Genomic DNA, 22,159 nt, shown 5'->3' with positions numbered 1-22,159 from the left:
GACGGATGCGCCGCTCAGTCAACCTGACTGACGGTTCGTTCCACTGGACTGGACGTCACCGCTTTCGCCACCGTCTCCAATCATCCATCCAATCCAGAGGCGTGGTGCGACCCAGGCCCACCCGCGTCTTCGTCCTCCCCTGTAGGCTCCTCGCACGCAGTGGGGTCCTCTCCGCACCCCGCCGACGGCCGACCGGCCGCCAGTGCATCCAGGGAAGTCGGGGGACCGGCCGGTGCGGAAGGAATCGACCCGGAGCCAGGTGAGGGTTCCTCTCGATTCTTGTCTCTCTTTGCCCAGGCTTGCTTGGATCGTTGCTTATTTATTTACCATGTGCGATCTGAAATTTACCCTCTCTCTGCTTCTGTTAGAGCCGAGTCTTTCTCTGCTCACTGACCTGGCTCCTATTGATTCTGGAGTTCGGTTCGCATGGCTTCTGAATCAGGGGACGGCAACTGCAATGCTTGGGCAGCGAGAGATCCTTCTGGAGTTCTCTCGCCATACAAGTTCGACCGCAGGTGGCTTCCACCTCCTGATCTGGTGAAAAAAATTCAGTTTTCATTTTTATTACTATCTCCTTGCTGCGTTAGGCTTCATGGATGGAATGGAATACCTATCTATGGTCCGAATTGTTCCCATGCCTTTATGTGTACATTATGTGTTTGGTTTTCAGTGTGTTTCTTTCATGCCTGTTTCTAAGTGAGCATATATCAAGTGGGGGAACAAGTATTGCAGGTATTTCTGCTTGTCGTGTGTATCAAACTAAGCCATGAAACTGATGCTTCAATGAATGGACATTTTAGGTCTGCTGACATTGCAGAAATTTGGGTGCAGATAGGAACAAGCTCGTCTTTTGTGCAGTTAGCTCAGTGGTTTTGTTTTCATGACATCTTCTTATGTTTTCAGAGCAGTGCAAAGCGGCGATGTTTCATTGAAGATCACACACTGTGGAGTCTGTTATGCCGACGTTGTTTGGACACAGAATATGCACAATGATTCTAAATATCCTTTGGTTCCTGGGTAAGCCTTTTCAGACCAGTATATCTAAAAATGATGTTTGTGAATATATTTGTCATTAATATTAATTTGTGCAGGCACGAGATAGCTGGAGTTGTAACTGAGGTTGGTTCAGATGTCAAAGGCTTTAAAGTGGGTGACCATATAGGCATCGGAACCTACGTGACCTCATGCTGAGATTGTGAGAACTGCAATAGCTCTCTAAAGACTCGATCAAGGGGAGAGACGTCCCCTTGACTTTCGCCTTAAGATAGGGGCCCACCAAACCCGGAAAGCAGGCAGAGATCTCACGCGCGCTCGCTTCATTGGCGGCCACGGAGTCCGCTGCTCTGTTACAGTCCAGGAGGTGGGTGTACGACCCTGCAGCGCCAGGATTCAAACCCTGGTGGGGAGCGCCACACCTGGGCGCTCTACCATCGCGCTATCAGCGCGTCTGCACTGCAATAGCTCTCTAGAGAACTATTGCCCAAAATCAGTTTATACATTCAATGGCATTGATAAAGATGGCACTGTCACAAAGGGGGGTTACTCCACTCACATTGTAATCCATGAAAGGTATGACAGTACCATTTTATTTGGATGCTCAAACAGGATTTCTTGAATTTGATAAAAACTAGGTTTAGAGATGAAAACAGGCAGTATATATAGGTCGCACTGACAAGTTCTTTTGTTCCTCTGTAATTTCATTCACTGATTTGATCATACGGTGTCATATTCATGATGCTATCTAGTTTCTTATGAGAGGTGACTAAAATTTGTGTGTCATTGCTGCGGAAACATTTTCAGCAAAATCAATGCATGATTAAAAATATAATATATAGGTCCATATAAGAATATTGTTGGCATCTTGATGCTGGTCAACACTACTTGTCTGACAAGGAAATCACATCTTCTGTTGATTCATTGATGTTTCAGGTACTGCTTCAAAATACCAGGGCAAAGGCAGCACCTCTTCTATGTGCTGGAATCACTATGTATACTCCAATGATGCGACACAATATGAACCAACCTGGAAAATCACTAGGGGTCATTGGACTTGGTGGACTGGGTCACATGGCAGTGAAATTTGGTAAAGACTTTGGCCTTAAGGTCACAGTTTTCAGTACGAGTGAATCGAAGAGAGATGAAGCCATCAACATCCTTGGAGCAGATAATTTTGTTATATCATCAAACACACAGCAGATGGAGGTACTGCACATATAATGTACCTGATATGCCACGTTTTTCTTCACATACTTTTTTATTAATAGCAAAATGATGAGAAAGTTGGTATTTCTTTTTAGTGGGAAAAGCTTTTTTTGTTTCTTCATTTATTGCTAGAGATACAAGCAAATCACGTTACTTTTGCAGCAGATCAGTAGATTGCTATCTTTCTCATTGTTTTGCTACTTGGTTCCGATCTGGGCGCCCAGTTCTGCATATGGCCATGAATAGTTCTCCTATGCTGAGAATGAAGTTATGTTGCTAAATATTGCTTGTTCCATTTAATCAACAGCTGATTGTGACTATATGATCTGCTTTTGCAGTCCCTGAAATACTCTCTTCACTTCATAGTTGACGCTGCTTTGGGTGACCATCCTTTTGATCCATATCTCTCACTTCTTAAGGTTGGTGGTGTGATGGCAGTAGTGTGCTTTCCAAGTGAGATCAAAGTGCATCCTGCAAGCCTTAATCTTGGTAACAGAAGCTAAGTCATTCAGATTTAACCTGAGTTTCTTTTTTAAGTGCGCGGACCTTGTCTGGTAGTATTGTTGGAGGTACAAAAGACATCCAGGAAATGGTTAACTTCTGTGCAGCGAACAAAATCTATCCGCAGATTGAGATCATCAAGATAGATTATATCAATGAGGCTCTCAAAAGGCTTGTTAATCGAGATGTGAAATACCGCTTCGTAATCGACATTGAGAACTCGTTCAAGTAGCATGTCTCATTCTCATGCTCTTGTCTTTTTGTCGATGTATGAGCAAGCACACATGTGGCATAGCATTTGAATTATTCCTAGTGCGTGCTGTGACGCTACCTGCATCTCTCCTATGTACGGTTAGCGTTGTCAACTTTGCATAGTATAACAAATTGGCAGCAACGCTGCAGTTGGTGTGACATCGTTGTAAGTTTTATAGCAATATCAATAAACATAATTATCAACGCATATGGGTGCATGGGAATACTTCCAAGCACCATATATGGTAGAGATGTTAAGATGTACACAAAACTTCACGTTCTGTGCCAAATTATTGCAAAATGTTCTGAAAACTTTAGATGCACTTATTGTAACTATTCTTCATAAATGTAAAATCTTATCTTCAATTTTCTCTCGTTGACTAACAAAATACGAGAATCTTAATTGATGATAAATCAAGACAAGAAGTCAATTCAGGCTCGGAGCAGAATTCCTCTCTGCTTTATTTTCAAGTTTTGATTTGGCATAGAGCCTACCATAACATATATTACTATGAGTCCGGCAGCTGAAAACCAGTTTACAAAAACTAGCCTTGGGCCACTAAAAGAACAGACAAATTTGGTCAATACAAGTACAAGCCTCCATGTGCAATGGTACAAAAACAATTAAGGTGCCTTGAACGCATTGCTCTATCATACAGCAAAGTCAACACTCTCCAGACTCCAGACCTAACTTTGTACTAACTTTTAAGTGTGATTTGTGGTTGCAAGCCCCATCCTATAGCCTGGTCAACTCAAATTCTTGCAGCTAGCAGGAAGGAGCAGAAGTGGAGAGATGGCTGGTCTGATTGCATCTGGAATCATCAAGTGGACAGCAAGCAAGCTTGCTTCCTTGGTTTCTGCACCGATTGGGCCATCATCTTCATCTGATGAGCAACAGACTTCTGCAATCAGAGATGTGCAGATGCTGCAGAGGAGGATGGCATCAGTCCAGCGCACACTGGAGGCAATAGATGAGGATAGCATCAGAGATGAGTCTGGAAGGCTTCGATTGAGGGAGCTCCAGGAGTTTGCCTATGATGCGCAGGATGCTATCGATGAGTACAAGTTTGAGCTGCTGCGTCGTAGGATGGATGATCCAGACAGTCTTCATGAAGACAGAAGTACACGTAAACGCAAGCGCAAGGGCGACAAGAAGGTACTTGCAGTTGCTTCCCTGACACTTGAATTTTAATTTGTTGATCACAAGAATGTTGATTACCTAGTATTCTGTTCAAACTGTTTTGGTTTAGATGATTGGTCTAATCATAGTACAATACAAAACAGTAGCCAAAAAATTTCCTACAGTACAACCCAAAACACCAAACTTATGGATAGAAACTGCAGTGATAGCCATCAAGCCATGTTGTATTGTAATGGGAGGAGGACAAGATAAAAGAGATTAGGGCCAGTGCAGCTTCTATTGGTGCTGGTTAAAATTAATTAAAGGTACGAATACAAATATAGATATTAGATTCCATTTTGACTAAAGTATTTCACTCCAGGAACCAGAAACAAACCCTGTGATGATTCCAGTTCCAGATGAATTGGCTGTCAGGGTAAAAAGAATTCTGGAAAGATTTAAGGAGATCACAAAGGCATGGAATGATCTTCATCTGGATGAGGCAGATGCGCCATTCAGGGAGGAGGAGGAAGACTTTGTGCCTAGGCTAACTACTCCACATGTTGATGAACCCACTGTAATTGGCAGAGATGATGATAAGGAAAACATAGTCAAGTTGTTGCTCTCACTGAATGGAGCTTGTGGAGAAAATAATGCATCAGTTCTTCCTATAATTGGAATGGGGGGAGTAGGAAAGACAACACTTGCTCAAATAGTTTACAATGATCAAAGGATCACAAAGCAGTTTGACCTGATGGGATGGGTCCATGTATCAGAGAACTTTGATCTTAAAAGCATCATGAGCAAAATTATCATGTCATTTACAAGGAAACCTTGTCAGATAACAGAATTGGACCAGTTAGAGTATATGCTGATGGAACAAGTTGTTGGCAGAAAGTTCTTACTTGTTCTTGATGATGTATGGAGCGAAAGGAAGGACCTTTGGGATGCCTTGCTATCGGTGATGTCTACTGCACAATTAGGGGCAATACTTGTAACTACCCGCAATGTAAATGTGTCATCAATTATCCAGACAATGCCTCCCTACAATGTGGGCTGCTTACCTTTTGATGAATCTTGGCAACTATTTAAGCAGATGGCCTTTTGTGACCTGGATCAAAATATAGAAAAACCCTTTGAAGAAATTGGCAGAAAAATTGTTCAGAAATGTGGAGGCTTGCCTTTGGCAGTCAGAGCAATTGGAAGCGCACTTCGCTTTGAGGAAAATGAGGAGACGTGGTGTGATATATTGGACTCTGAATACTGGGACTTACCAACGAGGGAGGATACTGTGTTGCCAGCCTTAAAGTTGAGCTATGTCCGTATGCCAATTCACCTGAAACGGTGCTTTGTTTTCTTCACGCTGTTCCCCAAGGGGCATATTTTCGTGAAGGAGAATGTCATATATCTCTGGATATCTTTGGGCATCCTTAAGCAGACTAGGCATCGGCACCTTGAGAACATTGGCAATCGATACTTTAATGACTTGTTGCAGAGAACTATGGTTCAGAGAGTACTACTTGATGGAGGACACAATTGCTTCACCATACACGACCTTTTCCTTGATCTGACCAAATTTGTCTCAGGTGAAGATATTTTGAAATTGGACACTCAATATATGCCGTTCTTAAATGACGCATCACAAAATCTTAGATATTTATCCTTGGCTGTGAGTTCTTCAGATCATACAATATTAGACCTGCGTACCTTGCCAATTACTAGAGGTCTTAGGATACTTCAAGTTATAAATGCTTTGGATGATAACAAAAGGTATTACTCTTCTCTTTTCAAAAATAACAGAAGATGCTTCTCCAAGTTGTTCTCTCATCATATCAATGTTATGCTTCCTGAGGATCTAAGGGGTCTCCGACATCTGAGAGCCTTAGATTTAAGTCGGAGTGCATTGACGTCATTGCCAGAGTCAATAGGAGAACTGAAGCTGCTGAGATACCTCTGTATTTTCCAAACACGAATTGCCAAGCTACCTGAATCTATCTGCAGCCTACACTACCTGAAGGTTTTAGATGCGAGAACCAACACGCTTGGAGAGCTTCCACAAGACATTCAGAAATTGGTCAGCCTTCAGCACCTCCTTTTAGATTTCTGGTCTCCCCTATGCATGCCAAGTGGAATTGGGAAGTTAAGAAGGCTAAAAACATTGACGAGGTATAGTGTTGGAACAGGCAATTGGCACTGCAACATTGCTGAACTACATCATTTGGTGAATATTCATGGAGAACTTTGCATTACAGGTCTAGGTCGAGTGACCAGCATTGATGATGCTCAGACGGCAAACCTGATCAGTAAAAAGCACTTGCAAATTCTGAGATTGGATTGGTCTGCTGGATTCTACGCTACTGAATGTGAGCACATTGTTAATCAGAATAATGCAACATCAACACCAGAACTGGATGAGGGTGTATTTGAGAGCTTAAAGCCGCAGAGGAACCTCGAGGAGCTAGAGGTAATTAATTATAGTGGCTACAAATATCCAAGCTGGTTGGGGGATCCTGCCTTTTCACGTTTAGCCAAGGTGACTCTATGGAAGCAAAAATGCCAGTTTCTTCCAGCTCTTGGCCAACTGCCTCAACTCCATGAACTTGTGATCATTCATATGGAATGTGTAGAGCGAATTGGGCAAGAGTTCTATGGCCAGGACTCCATGGAGCGATTCCCAGCTTTGGAGAAACTAGAGTTTGAGGACATGCCAAAATGGGTGGAGTGGTATGAAGTTTCTGAAACTGATTTCCCTTCCCTTCGTGAGCTGAAAATCAAAGATAGTAATGAATTGAGGGTCCTTCCACAGAAATTGCCATCCCATCTGAAGAAGTTGGTTATCATAAACTGTGAGAAGGTGATTAGACTACCGGCTGTTCCATGCCTCACTCACTTAGTCTTGAAGGGCAACATTGATGAAGAGACCTTAAGTTGTCTCCATTTTCCACTCCTCAGGACATTAAAAGTTTGTTTCTTGAGAAAAGCAGAGGAGGTCAAACTTGAAAACTTGCCAAAGCTTGAGGGACTAGCTATCACTGGATGCAAACGGCTGTTCTCTATAGATGGATTGTGTAGCGTTGAATCCCTCGGTATTCTGAAGATAAAAGATTGCCCAAACTTGCAACTTCCTTTAAAACCACTCCCACAGAAGGTTCAACAATCTACTGTCACAAATTGTCCTCAATTGCAGGAATGGGCTGAGTGGCAGCAAGCTCAAATGTCAGAACCTCAATATCAGGTATAGGCACACGTAGCTTCTTGCTGATGTCTTCAAATTAATATTCGTTTGTAAAATTGTTGGTTGCTGCTCTAATATAACTGATCGAGATCTTTCAAACGCAGTTCAAAGAACCTGATGGTGCAAGCTATGATCAAGAGGTACTTGAAGCACTAAGGGATGACAGCGAGGATGATTTCGAAGTTTCCAGTGAAGACGAAGATGATGATTTCTTTGAGAGAATGTTAGAAGTCGGGCAATCAAGTGGAATGGCCATCGATTACAATGCTGACAATGATGATGCTTGCTGAACATAAAAGAGAAGCGTAAACCCTCAACATACAAGAGCCAGATCAACACCATCCAAATGTCACAATGTCCTATATTGTAACCAATCTATGACTGTCGTTCTAGGAACGATAAGGAGGCTTTTTTTAACACTTTTTATAAAAGCAGTAACGTCAGAGTTAAATTGATGTGCTGCTGTTGTTGCAAGCAATACTGTGACGAGCAGACTGTGTGACATGGGTGGATGGTTGGCTATTCTGGAGCTCTTGGCAGACATGACCAAGAAAGGCATCATCCCAAACGTTACGTTCAACATTTTGATTCATAGTCGTTGCATCAGGGGAAGCTTTCTGTGGCAAAAAATCTGGTTTTTAATCATGGGATTCCTGCAAATGTTGTGACATACAATATGCTCATCCATTGGTCTTACTACCATGGGAGTGCTAGTGATGTGGAAAACATGTTTGAGTACATGACAAAAGTAGCGAATATTGCTCCAGATGAAATCACCTATACGATAATTGTTGATGGATTATGCCGACAAGGAAAATTTGATAGGGCTACTGATTGTTTTAAAGAACCCCTCAAGGATGGACTGTCAAAGGATCTTCTTACTGCCCTTATAAATAGGCTTGGTCACAGGGAGAGAATCTGGAACAACCCCTTATCATATTTGAGGAAATTGGAAGACAAGGTTTTGTCCGTAATCACATTATATTTGAGGGTACAATTAGATCATTTTGTAGGTTTGGTTTTTGTTAGCGCACAAAGATTATCAGTCTGGAATTCCTTCAGGATGGAATATTGGGATCTGGCAAGGAAGTATACCCTGCTCATAAGGGTTGAGGAAAAAGATAAATGCTCACATGCAACAATGCCTCTTTCAAGTTTGTTGTCAAATACATATGATTAGTGCTAAGTCGTAAGTGCTTCTATATGTATTACAACATTATGTGTCATATGCTAAACTACAGTTCTTTTTCTGAGAGACATTTCTGTGAACTTTAAAAAAAATAGGCAAGTCTTAAAGAAGGACCATTAGAGCGGAACAGTGACTAGTGTTTGGTCCCGATTTAGCCCTCAATGTGCTTCAAAATTTTCGTCAATATTCCATATACTGTTGAGCTAAGACAGATGTTATTGAATTTCAGTTACATTCTGAGGAATAAACCTTGTTTTCAGAATATGTCGTGGAGGAATTTGGAGGCCCTGCTAATGAAGAGAGCTGATCTGGCACAGAATTGGCTAATTCTGTGTCCAGAAAAGGTGGGAAGCCATCTGTCTGGTGGTATAGAAAAGCTAAAGCAGAGTTTTGCAAAGTTACATTCTTGTTTGGAAAGTTAAACACTGTTATTTCGCATATTAGCATTGAAACTTCTTCCATGTCGCTGTTGGAGTTGATACTTTTGGTCGATGGGATTTTTCCTCCTTTGTGAGCAGATCCATCTATGAAGCAACTAACATATTAACTGCCATGAGGGTAGATCACAAATCGAATCTGGCCATTCATATTTGAGTTTCGCTCTAATATCTGTGGCGGCTACATTGCATCTCAATTGAAATAGGATTTTGAAACACAAATACTTAACTGGGATTGTAATAGAGTAATCAGCATCTTAACCTACAGTGACGGTACTTGTCAAATAACTGTAGTGTATATAGTTGATTGTAAATCTTACCTTTCTTTTTTCTTTGATGGGGAAGGGGAACTATATGCTTTAGCTAAAATCTACATGTAGTATAAACTTTTCTTTTTTCTTCTGACTGCAGGTGGCCTATAGAGCACTGAGTTGCCTAATGTTCATGGGGAAGATGAGCGGCGCCGACCCGTCGAACGCCATGCTGGTGAGCTTCTGGGCGGTGGCCTCCGTGGGGTGGTACAAGTCCCAGAAGACATGGGTCATCCTGTTGGCGCAGTAGGAGCTCAGCGGTGTGCACCCGATCTTGGCGTTCATGTCGCCGAGCCCGCAGCACGCGACCCTGGCCTCGGCGAAGCCGTACGCCGCGGGCGTGTTGATGAACGGGAGCAGCGCGGCGGAGGAGTCGAAGAGCGCGTAGTGCATGTCCGGGTGGCGTGCCGCCATGCCGCCCAGGAGCGACGCCGCGGCGGCGTTGTACCGGACGGAGGCGTCATTGGCCACGGCGCTGCAGTCCCTGGCGGCGCTCAGCTTCCGCAGTCTAGGGCAGCAGCCGACGGGGGCCGTGCCCAGGAACACCAGCTTGCGCGCGCCCAGGTCGTAGAGCCGCTGGAGCTGTGCCGTGAGCGTCTGGATCAGGGCGTCCACGAACGGCTGCGGCGGCAGGTTGCCGGCGGCGGAGCTGGACTTGGCGTAGTGGATGATGTCGTTGCTGCCGATGGTGATGACGAAGAGGGATTTCGACAGGTGCGCCGCGGCCTGCGCCTGGCCCAGGCTCTGCGCCAGGGACGCGTACACCGACGAGAAGTAGTCGATCTGCTTGTCAAAGCTGATGCATAAGCCCTGCACAACAACATCGTATCATCTCTTTTGTTCTGTATTCTTAGAACTATTCTTCTTCGACTGATCGATGATCTTTTTCATGAAATGTAATGGCAATGTTTGGAGATTGGCGCACCTTGTTGGTGGCCTTGGAGACTCCGGCGCCACCGGAAGCGAAGTTGACGCCGTTTGCGTAGTTGGCGTTGCTTCTCGACAGGGCGAGGTATGGCGGTGGGGACGCCAGCCCAAGGTTGTCAGCTGCATGAACATCAAACGTAGTAACTTTTAATTTCTGATCAATGGAGCCTTAAGACGATGTCTCTTTGTTCATACTATGCAAGCCTCTGATTAACAAACGCATATGCAACACGCACGCTTGAGAGACTCTTGTATTCAACATTTCAGGGTATCATATAATTGAAAATTAAAATGCTTGAGAGATAAAAAAACATGAAAGACGTGTAAAATTAACCCATGTGCCTATATTAACAGAATGTGTAATACCTTGTTCCAAAACTGGAAAAAATCTTAATTTTCGAAATATTGGTCAACTATGACAGCTGAGTTCAGTCATAGATAAAAAAAACCAATGTTAATAAATTCTGCTAAGAAATTCAGCTGTTGACATCAAGCTCGGAGCACAAGTCATTCCAGCAAAGATTTTGATAACGTACACCGCATGGTGGTCTATTCATTTCTGAATTTATTTGACCCGTGAAAATGAAATGCAGAACGATGCCAAATTGGGCTTATCTGACTGACTTGTCATCAAGCGATAGTTTTTCTTGTTAACTTGAATACCATTGAATACCATAAAATAATCTTAGATACCTTAGTTTAGTCATTTAAATACTATAATTTGGATTACTTGAATACCATGATTTGGATCACTTGAATACCATGATTTGGTTTGCATTCTTGGTACTATAAAACCTACAAATGCTTGATAAACTATTAGTCCCAATGACTATGCTGTCACTCAATCACGAAAATCACAAACTATGATCTAATGGGCTATATTTCTTACAGACTGACTTGTCATCAAGCGCCATATTTTTCTTTTGTTTATTTCAGAGAAAAAAAATCATGGCAAGTGAAAAAAAAGGAAAGGAAACAACATATGGAATAATAATATTAGAATTCCTCTCGGGTCCAGACATATCATATATTGGCCACCTAAGCTATTTCTTTATGATGTTTAACTTAGAATTGTCACGATAAAGCATTAAAGGAATTTTTCAATATTTCTCTAAATTCAGAATATTCTTATGCAGGTACAGCAGTGTGTCTTCTCGACACTAATTTTGGCAACAATGTTGATAAGTTACATTTAGATTTGCTTTTAGTTACTCAACACATCTGGTTAATGAACTTCTTTTTCGAAAGACTTCATGCATCTATCCCACACTAAACTTTTTTCTAGAAAATTATTTGTAACTGAAATAAGAAAAGGAATAACGTGTACGACTTCTTTCATTCGTAATGGAAATCAAGATTCCCGGAACCCTTCTTTGTGATTTAGAATTTAGGAATTGCAATAAATATTTAAAACAAAATGTATCTTCTTTTTCACCGAGAGTGCTAGCTCTATCAGTTTGGTCAATGTCCAGAAAAACGAAAGAAAAATATTTCTTCCAAAAAAGGTAAAAGAATGATACATCACACGCCTAAACTAAAGTAGAAAGTAGTTATGGTGCGAGACTACTCTAGTTCAGCAAAACGTGCACTACTTTCCATTCGAAACGAGGGCCTCGGAAAACACTGCAGAAGATATTTTCTTCCTATAACAAATTAAGTAGAGGTTATCTTTTTTTCACGTGCACGACGAACTGTGCTCACATAGAACGGGTACGGTGCAGTTTGACAGGGTTTTAACGGTTTAGTTTAAATTGACTCAACAACCTGTTTGTGCTGTACTAGCTTCAAATATTTACTGCACTATAGCTAGAGAGACCTTCCATCCAACGTCTTCTTTTTCCCGATTGTCTTTGGACTCAGGACTAAAAGACCTTTAGTCCCGGGTTAAAAAATGAACCACTGACTAGCGAAGCTTTAGTTTAGTACCTTCCATCCAACGTCTTCTTTTTCCCGATTGTCTTTGGACTCAGGACTAAAAGACCTTTAGTCCCGGGTTAAAAAATGAACCACTGACTAGCGAAGCTTTAGTTTAGTCCTGGTTGGTAATTCCAACCGGGACTAAGAGGGCTTTAGTCTCTGTTGGTGGCTCCAACCGGGACAAAATACCCTTTTCACGCTGCCCCCCTCTCTCTCCACCTTATCTTCTGCTCACCCCTCCTGCCTTATCCTCGCGCAGGCAGCACTCTCCTCCTCCTCTCCCCGCTTTCTTCCAGACACTTCCTCTCTTCCTCCACCGGCGCCTCCTCTCCTCCCTCTCCTCCTCTCTCCTCTCTGTGCCGCCGCCGCCGCCCCCTCCCCCTCTGCTGCCCCTCCCCTTCCCCCTTGCTTGACCCTCACTAGCAGCGAGTAGCAGCATCGAGGTGAGGGCAGGGCAGTGGCGCGCGGGGGAGCGGCGCCGGCCAGCCGGAGGTGGCGGGGCGAGCTGGTGCAGCTGGGCAGCCGAGCGGCGACGAGCACGGGCGGGCGGGTGCGAGCGGAGGCAGGTGGTGGCGGGTGAGGGTGGAGCGGAGGCAGGTAGAGGTAGACGGAGGCGGAGTAGAGGCAGGTGGAGGCGGGCGGAGCGGCGCCACTGTGCCGACGGCCCACTTTTTTTATTTTTTTTTAACCTACCGGTTGGTAATACTCCCGAGTGAATGACCCGGGACTAAAGAGGGGGTCTTTTATCCCGAATGATTAGTTCCGGTTGGTCCTTCGGGAGCTATGTGGCTTACCAACACTAGCAGAGAACTGACCTTCCATCCAACCTCTTTAGTCCCGATTAACATTGATGAACCCGTGACTAAAGTGGCTTTAGTCCCGGATCAAAAATGTGCCACCGAAGGGCCACCGCGAGGGGGGGGGGGGGAGGTTTAGTCCCGCTTGTAAATACCAACCAGGACTAAAGCCCCCCTTTAGTCCTGTTGTAACGGCTCCAAAAAAATCCCACCGACGCTCCCCTTTTGTCCCGGTTGGAATTTCCAACCGGGACAGAAGACCCCCCTTTTGTCCTGGTTGGTAATTCTAACCAGGACAACCTTTAGTCCCGGTTGGTGTTTCCAACCGGGACAAAACGCCACTTGTCCCACACTTCGGGCATGCAAGTGCCTCCCACCCTTATCCTCTCGCGCGCTGCCTCCCACCCGAAGCTTTTTCTCCTCCTCTCTCCTCTCCATCCGAAAGCAGAGCTGCCCCTCCCCTTCTGCTGCCCCTTCCCTTCCCCCTCTGCTCGTCCCTCACTGGCGTGAGGAGCGGCAGCGGGGCGAGGGCGGGCGCGGCGCGGGTGAAATGGAGGCGGAGCGGTGGTGGGGTGGCGGGGCGGAGGTGGGTGGGCGCGGGCGGAGCGGAGGCGGGCCTACGGGCGCGGGTGGAGGTGGAGCGGCGGCGGGCGGCCTGTGTGGGTGGTGTTTTTTTATTTTTTTGAAAATTTTTTAGTCCCGGTTGGTAACACCAATCAGGACTAAAGGGGGTCTTTAGTCCCGGGTCATCCACCTGTAACTAAAGGACTCCTCTTTCGTCTTGAAAATTTAGTTTCAGATGGATTTTTGGGATCTTTGATCCTTACCAACTGGGACTAATACCGCGTTTTCCACCAGTACAACTGGAACTGAGTTTTCCACCCACGATAGAAAATACGAGTCAGTAGAATAGTACCCCGTATATACTAGATGGAGTACTAACAGTGACCCACCGATGAAGTCGACGGAGTTGTTGCCGTTGCTGAATCTGCCGGTGGCCTTCCTCCCCGGGTAGTCGATGCCGTTGTGCGGGAAGTCCGCCCTGAGGAACGTCGGCAGGTGGTTGTTGTTCCCGACGTCCGCGATGGAGTCGCCGAGCACGTAGATCGCCGGCACGGGCGACGCCGCCGCCGCCGTGGCCGCTGCCAACAAGAACGTTGTAGCTGCCGCAGAGAAGGCAACAACAGCAACAGCCATGGAACGATGCGAGGAGGTCACGGTAGCAGCGCCCATTGCACCGTCGTCAACGACGTTCGCTTGCTAGCTGACCTTCTCACTAGATCACTTGGTAGCGCGCGAGAGGCCTATTATATATATAAGCTCGAGCGCCGTCGTCACTGCCGCAGGCCGCAGCCAAAGGAAGGAAGTGACACCGATAGCGATAGATAGAGTTGACAAACGAGAGGCGTCAAGCAAGCATCCAAAGCAACAAGATACCACATCCACTAGCCAGTACGGCAGTAAGTGATAGGATAGGAATCCACAGGATGGCAACGGCGGCACGACTACCCCATGGAGGTACTAGTAATATTGCAAAATAGATGTTTCCCCGAGTCAAAGCCTCTGCTGCTTCACGCTGCTCTCAGCTGCTTCGCGCATAGACTAGACTCGGCGGGGGGCATTTGTTTGACGATTATTTTTACTGAAATAAAATGAGATATAAAGGGGCAAAAACATTGTATGTGACATTCATGTGTGGCGTTGAAGCCAAGGCCGCATGTTTATGCGAATTTGGTTGTGGTTGAGCTTATGACATGTGGGCCCCACTTTTCCAATGCTTCTAGAAGATTTAGATTAAATCCTCACGAGATCCTATCTGGTGAAGAGTTTAGTTCAAAGTCATTGATAGAAGATATGGCTTAGGAAAAAGGGAATAAAAAGTTCACGTCTCATTAATAGTACGTGTGTTTCACGTTTGATTGATGGCCGGCACATGTACGCGTGCATTGCAAATAAATCCGGTTACTACACAAGCTTGGCCCAGCTGTCATTTTCTACATAGGCTTGTCAACGTGAACAGATAAATATGAGTACGCACATGTATGACTTGGAGGTAAGGCTAATCTCCCCCTGTAGTAAAAGGAGGACCGTTGCTGTGGTAAAGTTGACTTTTGGTACGTCGAACCTGTCGCTGGGGTCAAAACCGAGTAGAACCCGTGCAAAACAGGGAGAACCGTCGGAATTAGATGCAAAACCGGAGAAAACCATAATCCTAATAGAAAAACAGGCCGCCGTTGCACGAGAACCGCGCACCTGGACCCGTCGCGCTTCCTCCTCGTCCTGCATCTTCCGCGTGCCTGGGCCGTGGCAGCTTGGCCCTGCGCCAGCCTGCGGTCGACCATGGGCCGTGCCAGCTGGGCGGGCTCGCATGTGCCTGAGCCAATAGTATCTGGGCGCATACGGTTGATCGATGAAGTATGCAACAACACACAACGGCAGCAGCGTGTTTGTGCATCTCAGCAGTAGTTACAACAATTTGACCAACAATCAGCGACTTATTATATATGTCTAATTGCATTAAAATTAATTTCACTCAATTTATATCATAAAAGTATACTTTTAGTACCTCTCTGCAAAAGTAGAAACATCAAAACTTATGAAAAGCAAGGATTACTGAGTTTAAAAATCCAACGCCCATGCACATAATAATAATGATCCGAGCAAAAGCTTCGGTTGATAATATGGAGGTAAGCTCATCATGACATCATCAACTAACTTAAATATTCGCATTGGGCATTTAACCTAGCTTGGCTTTTTGATGGATCAATCCACAAATATCTTCTTCCGTATAGGTATTTCTCCATTAGTCCTAAAAATTTAGTTTTGATTTGTGTTTAACCTCCTACCTCTATGGCATTTACATGCTCACTGCATATAACGTACAATATTATTATCATATAATAATATATACATATGATCCTCACCCGTAGCAACGCATGGCAAATTTGCTAGTTAGAGATAGAAACAAATCCTGTTTAAACGCGTGCACGTTTGCTTGGCCAAGGCTCCAAGTACCGGCCTCCCTTGCCCATATAAAGCAGCCGTGACCCCAGGCCAGAGGGGGTATAGGCCGGAGAGCTGAGGCCGAGACGCAGCAGAGACGCCCTATGCGCAGCAATGAAAGCCTAACCTCTACGTTCGTCGTGCCGTGTCAAGCAGCCACACCGACGTAAGCCAGAGGCATCTCGAGTACGTCCTGCCGGCGCAAAAAGAAACACCAGCTATCCCATCAACTCCGGCGAGCTCCTTCATCTTATTCATGTCAATGATGCTGAACCAGGCATACATTATAAGTTACGGTGAGCCCACAGCCCAGATACAATGTATCTGATCTTTCCCTTCCTTAATTTTTCTCCAAACTGAGCGGTAGCTCGATACATGACCTACGGCGGAAATTCTGAGCGGTAGCTCCATGATGCGGAAGATCCGAGCAATAGCTCGATGATCCAAAATCCCTGGTGAAAGCTATGAATGGCGAAAACTCCGAGCAATAGCTCGACGATCGATCTCCATGCGGCTTCTTTTTTTTTTCTTTCCTCGTTAACGACGAGCGAATGTTCCTTGCCCTATTATACGGGAGCGAGAGAAGCAAAGTTCATCTAAGCTAGCGTTACAGTGTAGCAGTCGGGCAGCCGTGACTGCAACGAAGCCTTCAAAGAAGATTACACTGACAACGCCTTCGGTATCGGTTCCTAACCCTTTTAAGTACCGGTTGTGCAACCGGTATTGCTACTTCGATACTAGGGGACCTTTAGTACCAGGTCAAATAACCGGTACTAAAGGGGGTCTTTAGCACCGGTTGTTTATACCAACCGGTACTAAATTGGCTGCCACGTCGCGCGTGGCCGAGACCAATTTAGTGCCGGTTGGTATAAACAACCGGTACCAAAGGTCTTTTTTCTTTTCTGTATCTTTTCTTATTTTCTTTCTATTTATTTATTCTATATTAGTATTTTGTATTTGTTTCCTTTACGTATACTAGGTCTAATACGTTAGTATATAAAGTTATATTTATCTATAATATTACATTTGATATAATATTATATATATATAGACATCTTCTGCCTTCACATTTATGAATAATATTACATTGCATCAACACTTGAAGTTCAACATTTGGAGCAACTATTCATTATGGAACTCCCTCGCTGGATTTACTACCTCATCTAGAAGAAATCCACTGAGTTGTTCTTTAATTGCCCTGATTTTTTCCGCCTTGAAGAGTGCTTCCTTCATGTCTCCCATCTGTGTTATTGGCAAAGGTTATTATATAGTAGATCAATGGGTCTGCACAATTAGAACTAATTTATTGTTAAGAAATTTGTAAACGTACTCTGAATTCGTGGTCGGTTATATGCTTGGAACCTATAAAGCCATGGATGAACTCACATACGTAGTATCCGCATAAATTATTCCCCGGATTTTATCTCAAACACTATATATATGGCAAAAGAAGTTATGAAATATTTATGTGTTCAAGGAAGTGTCATGAGATGTGAAAATTCAACACATACCGGGAATTCAGGCTTGAAATCAAGTTCCTCCTTGAATTCACCTGCGTGATGTCGATGGAAGCGAGCCCATGCTTTGTTGGGGACGGAGGTTGGTGACGGCGGTGGAGGAGGGGCGATGGAGTGGGGGAGGTGCCGACGGTCGGGTCAGGGGCGGCGCCGGTGTCGGGCGGGAGGCCAGCGGCGGTGGAGTGGAGTCGGTGCCGGTACGGTGGAGGAGGCTGGGGTGGTGGAGGTGGAGGAGGGGCGGCGCCGGTCGATGAGGGGCGGTGGCGCCAGCGTACGTCAACGGGGAGGAGGATTGCGCGGCGTTGGTGTCAGGAAGGGGCGGCGCCGGTGTCGGGGAGGAAGACGCGGGAGGTGGCGGCGTGTGGACACGGGGGCAGCGCGGCGCCAGTGTACGTCAATGGGGAGGGGGGGCGCGGCGCCGGTGTCGGGGGGTGGGGCCGGGGTGGTGCCGGTGTCGGAGAGGGGCCACCGGTGTTGGGGAGGAAGCCGAGAGGCGGCGTCGACGATGGGGGTACGCGGTGGTGGTGGCGCGCGATGGGGCCGGGTGCACGGCCGGGGACGATGGGGTGCCCGGCAACGACGGCGAGGGAGGACGTCGATCGGGGCGTCGGTGGCGGACGATCCGGAGGAAGCAGGGACGTCACGGCTAAGTGTTGGGGGAGGAAGGGGATGGATTTTTTATCCCCCCCTTAGTACCGGGCCTCATCCCCACCTAGTACTAATGCCCTTTAGTACCGGGTGGTGGGTACCACTGGTACTAAAGGCCACCCCTTCAGTACCGGGTGGTAGCTACACCCGTTACTAAAGGGGTGCGCCGCGCGCGAAACAAAAATGCACCCCTTAGTACCGGGTCTAGGGCTACACCCGGTACTAAAGGGGTTGCAGCCCACTGTTTCAGTTCCCGCCAAGACAAATATTTTATTTCCTTTCTTTTAAAATTACTATTATATTTATTTATTGTGTAGTAAATCAAATAACATTCATAAAATAGCAAAAAAAAGTTTGTTATCTTGATGTTGATCAGATCTACACAATAAAAATATTAGTAATATTAATTTGTAATAGGTTATAAATTGCCATTTATGTTAACTTAAAAATAGACAAAATAAATTTTTTGACCATACAAAAATCTAGAAAAATAGTGCCTGTAGTGTTATTAATATGATTACCATGACCTAGTCATGTATTTATTTAATTGTATCTAAATTTATTGTTTAATATTTAATGGTGCTAAAGAAATCAAAATAATTAATATTTTAACCATGCAAAAATTAGTTATTGTTTAATAACTCCATAGGACGTTATTACATTACTTTGTCACTTGACTACAAATTTTGTCACTTGACCACAATACATTACAAATCATTACAATGCGTTATTACATTAATTTATTACTTGACCACAAAACATAGCATAATGGTTCTGTTGGCGCTAAAAGTCAGCCGATTGACTCTCAGCGTCGAACACACGATCCGGGAGAATCTGCTTAGCTCCTGTTCGGGTACTCGCCCTGGTGCGGCTCGCGCGGCGTGCCAGCCAATCTGACCTATTGATTGGCAAGGAAGGAAACGTGTCAAATTCCAGGGGTTGCGATTGGCTAAGGTTCCGATCTCGGGGTAGCGTATCAGCGAATCGGCCGATTTGCTATAAAAAGATAATCGGCTATGATACAGTCGACGACCACGCAGAGATTATAAAGAAAACTACTAGAGTAAACTAGATAACGCTACAGGAGCAACATTTGAAACATACCTAATTGGCTATATGAAGATAGTGAATGAAAAACGATAATAAAGCCGACAGTTCGAATCTCAAGCTGGATAACTGGTGATAAAACTAGAACGACAGGTAAAACCTATATTTCTAGTAAATATCGATAACTGGTGAATAAATCTAAACGAAACCACAGCGATGCGCCCGAAGTTAAAGCTTAGATATTACTCGATAAACGAAACTTACAGAATCAGCCGGAGATCATGTCGATGCAGCCCTGCCAACTCGTACGAACACGTGAAAGAAGAAAAGTATTGGCGAAGTCGCCGACTTGAAAGTAAAGTACGAGGAAATATTAGATTGTTGTATTGATTGATGTGCTTTTTACAAATCTCTAAAGATGGCTATTTATAGCCTGTTACAATCAGTTCCCTAACAGACTAGGATCTATCTCTAATTTTAAAACGAAAATGAATATTTATAAGTACAACTCGTATCGGAGTTGGTTATTGTAATCCCACGGGCCAATCCTCCTCCATCTTTTTCTCCGATCCACTTTAAGCCCATATTGGCCCAATCGCTCTAGCCTCTCAATCGGCCCAATCGCTCTAGCCTCTCAATCGGCCAATCTCCACCAACTCCGTCCGCTAAAACACTGTATCGCCAATCGGCCAATCTCCAACTGTAGCACCAATCGGCTGATTCCCAATCGTGACCTTTTAACTTGCCGCATCAGCCAGTCCTTTCCCTCCTTGACACCGATTCCATATGTGTCAAAATCCAGCATCAACACATGCCCCCAGTTTCGGAGTAAAACATAATCTTTACTTCGAAATTCCTTTTCAACTTCTCCTCCGAAACAAACGCATTAAAAATATCCTTCCATTTCGCGGTCTTCTACCTGATGATTGCAATCTTTTCGAAACGGTCGCCTGAGACAACCACTCCCTCGAAATTCGTGTAGACGGCGCGGTAAAAATCCCATCTTTACCCCTTCTCAGACCGTCCTTAAATACTGGCACGTCCCGCACTTCTCCTTCACAAGCCAGTAACTTCCTTTCTTGGTGCACTAGTTTCCATCTTCCTCCGGCGCCTGCTTGGCTTCCAATCACGTCCTCCGGCGACCCACTTTTCATCCACATTCCACACCATTTCCCCAATGGGGGCGCTGTCAGGAACTTCACCATCAACAGAGACCCCCGACGGCGGCTCCAGCGGCAGCGGCAACAGCTTCATCGGCAGCGGCAGTAGCTCCATCAGCGACAGAGGCTCCACCGACGGCTTCAGTGGCGGCAGCTCCACTAGCAGCCCCGTCAGTGACGATGACTTTTATCCCGGAGGTATTTGCCCGGAACTTTTCTTTTTACCTTTACCGTTCAGGCATTCGTTTTAGATCCATTCTTAGTTCTTCCCTTTTTACCTTTTTTTGCCCGGAACTTTTCTTTTTACCTTTACCGTTCAGGCATTCGTTTTAGATCCATTCTTAGTTCTTCCCTTTTTACCTTTTTTTGGCGGGTAGACACCAAATCACTATTCGCCTTACCGAAGCTCCCGGTCTCATCTGTCTAGGCCCTATGGGAAACCCGGACCCGACTGATTTAATCAACTTGGAAACCCATAGGATTCCGTTTAAGCAGTCGACCATGGATTTGGATCATTGGTCAGGCACTTTCAGATCATGGCCGAATGAAACTCCCAGCTGGAAAGAATGGTACCAAAGGATAGACAACTCTAAGAGAGTTCAATGGGATGAGCAAAAAATCGGCCAGTGCATCGATCTATCTCTGTCCCAGATGGAGAGGAATGAACCCTTAGTGATAGCAGCCTCCTATTTTTGGTCCGACGCTCTCAACGCGTTTCTTTTCGGACATGGGTCCATGACCCCCACTCTGGCCGATGTCGTAATGTTGACCGGCCTTGACATCTCTTCTCCCAATACCCCCTTCCATTATTTGGTCAAACCGACCTATCGGCTGGAGACAAAAGGAATCGGTGGATGAAAAGGGTTCATCAGAAACAACATGAAGACCGGATTCAAATATTTTATTTAATCGCACCCGCCAGGATTCAAACTCAAGACCTCTGGCCCTGATACCATATTGAGTTGCATGCACCAATCAGTTCAACCCAAAAGTTTAAGCTGATAAGGAAAGGTGGGCAATTCACTTATACTCCAACACTCCCAACCGATACTAAAGGGGTCGCGAGGGACTCCTGGCGAACTAGCCGTTAGACTTAGTACTAATGCTCATATTAGTACCAGGTTAAAAATCAACTGGTACTATAGGTTAGGACCAATGCTCAATTTTCCGGAAGTGTTAGTACGGAAGGGGAAGACCCGTTCCTGACGAAAAACTCAGCGTTGGCTCCAACGACATGTAAAGAAACCCTTGTGGCCATTGCACGTCCCGCAATTTGCGGAGGCCCATGTATGTCATCGTGATGGCAAATTTTGCATTAAAGTACTTTCTGATTCCACGTCCATACGAGTTGGCCGGAGAAGCAAACAAAAACTAGAAGTTCCTAATACAGCGGCTGCATGTGCATGCACGCACACGTGAAAGGAGCAGCTGCTCTCTAATGTTTTCGGCTAAGGCACTAAACTAGTGCATAAAAAAATTAAAATGAATACCAGTAAAAGAAGTCACGCGACGCCGGAAGGCTGATCCTTACCCCGTTGCATGGGTGCGTAGGGGACGAGCACCGTCCACATGTTACTGTATTAATGATGGGAATCACGGCGCGACTTATTTTCTCGTAAGAGACGAGCATCGCTCGCATGTTAAGACCTATTTGGTTTCAATTGCTTATTATAAGCAACTTAAAGTTGCTTATTGTAGTTGCTTATTTTTAGCTCTAGGTGTTTGGTTTGAGTTGCTTATCTCATTGCTATTGACATATTTATCCCTGCCATCCCATTTCCCTCTACCCCTAATAATTACCCAGCTCCTGTGGGGACCGAGCGGGGCGCGAGCGGCGGGCGGCCGCCGACGCGGCGAGGCGTGAGCGGGCCCGGAGTTTGTCTGCGGGCGCGCGGC

The 22,159-nt window shown here is 45.2% G+C and overlaps 2 protein-coding genes across 6 annotated transcripts; one reads left to right on the top strand and one right to left on the bottom strand.

The window, feature by feature from the left end:
- Positions 1–8,076, top strand: LOC101761740 (putative disease resistance RPP13-like protein 1). Of its 5 annotated transcripts, none has more exons than XM_012842816.2 (9): positions 1–259; positions 443–515; positions 904–1,017; positions 1,092–1,569; positions 1,930–2,202; positions 2,541–2,621; positions 3,722–4,111; positions 4,458–7,310; positions 7,415–8,076. In XM_012842816.2, the coding sequence occupies exons 5-9, from the start codon at positions 1,987–1,989 to the stop codon at positions 7,598–7,600; spliced, it is 3,726 nt and encodes a 1,241-aa protein (XP_012698270.1). In that variant the 5' UTR covers positions 1–259; positions 443–515; positions 904–1,017; positions 1,092–1,569; positions 1,930–1,986; the 3' UTR covers positions 7,601–8,076. The 5 variants fall into 5 exon arrangements, with proteins under 5 accessions (XP_012698270.1, XP_012698269.1, XP_022678535.1 ...); XM_012842815.2 differs by having other exon boundaries at positions 369–515; XM_022822800.1 differs by having other exon boundaries at positions 369–537.
- Positions 8,077–9,350: 1,274 nt separating this feature from the next.
- LOC101772296 (GDSL esterase/lipase At5g55050) lies at positions 9,351–14,121 on the bottom strand. The gene is made up of 3 exons (XM_022829674.1): positions 13,842–14,121; positions 10,173–10,294; positions 9,351–10,072 (listed from the first exon to the last, which is right to left on the bottom strand). Exons 1-3 carry the CDS (start codon positions 14,119–14,121, stop codon positions 9,353–9,355), a joined length of 1,122 nt encoding a protein of 373 aa, XP_022685409.1. The 3' UTR covers positions 9,351–9,352.
- Positions 14,122–22,159: the final 8,038 nt, after the last annotated feature.

This window comes from Setaria italica, chromosome IX (genome assembly GCF_000263155.2).
Source record: "Setaria italica strain Yugu1 chromosome IX, Setaria_italica_v2.0, whole genome shotgun sequence".
In the NCBI taxonomy this organism is placed as follows: domain Eukaryota; kingdom Viridiplantae; phylum Streptophyta; class Magnoliopsida; order Poales; family Poaceae; genus Setaria; species Setaria italica.
Note: the sequence above shows the minus strand (reverse complement) of the source record. Positions and strands in the feature narration are given on the sequence as shown.

What these genes read in the sequence shown, in the direction of transcription:
- LOC101761740 (XM_012842818.2), top strand. Translation starts at nt 1,987, where the DNA reads ATGTATACTCCAATGATGCGACACAATATGAACCAACCTGGAAAATCA. An exon ending in CATATCTCTCACTTCTTAAG is followed by an intron (nt 2,622 to 3,721) that starts GTTGGTGGTGTG and finishes AAATTCTTGCAG; the next exon opens with CTAGCAGGAAGGAGCAGAAG. An exon ending in TGTCAGAACCTCAATATCAG is followed by an intron (nt 7,311 to 7,414) that starts GTATAGGCACAC and finishes TTTCAAACGCAG; the next exon opens with TTCAAAGAACCTGATGGTGC.
- LOC101772296 (XM_022829674.1), bottom strand. Translation starts at nt 14,121, where the DNA reads ATGGGCGCTGCTACCGTGACCTCCTCGCATCGTTCCATGGCTGTTGCT. An exon ending in CAACTCCGTCGACTTCATCG is followed by an intron (nt 10,295 to 13,841) that starts GTGGGTCACTGT and finishes ATGTTCATGCAG; the next exon opens with CTGACAACCTTGGGCTGGCG. An exon ending in TCTCCAAGGCCACCAACAAG is followed by an intron (nt 10,073 to 10,172) that starts GTGCGCCAATCT and finishes AAGAGATGATAC; the next exon opens with GATGTTGTTGTGCAGGGCTT.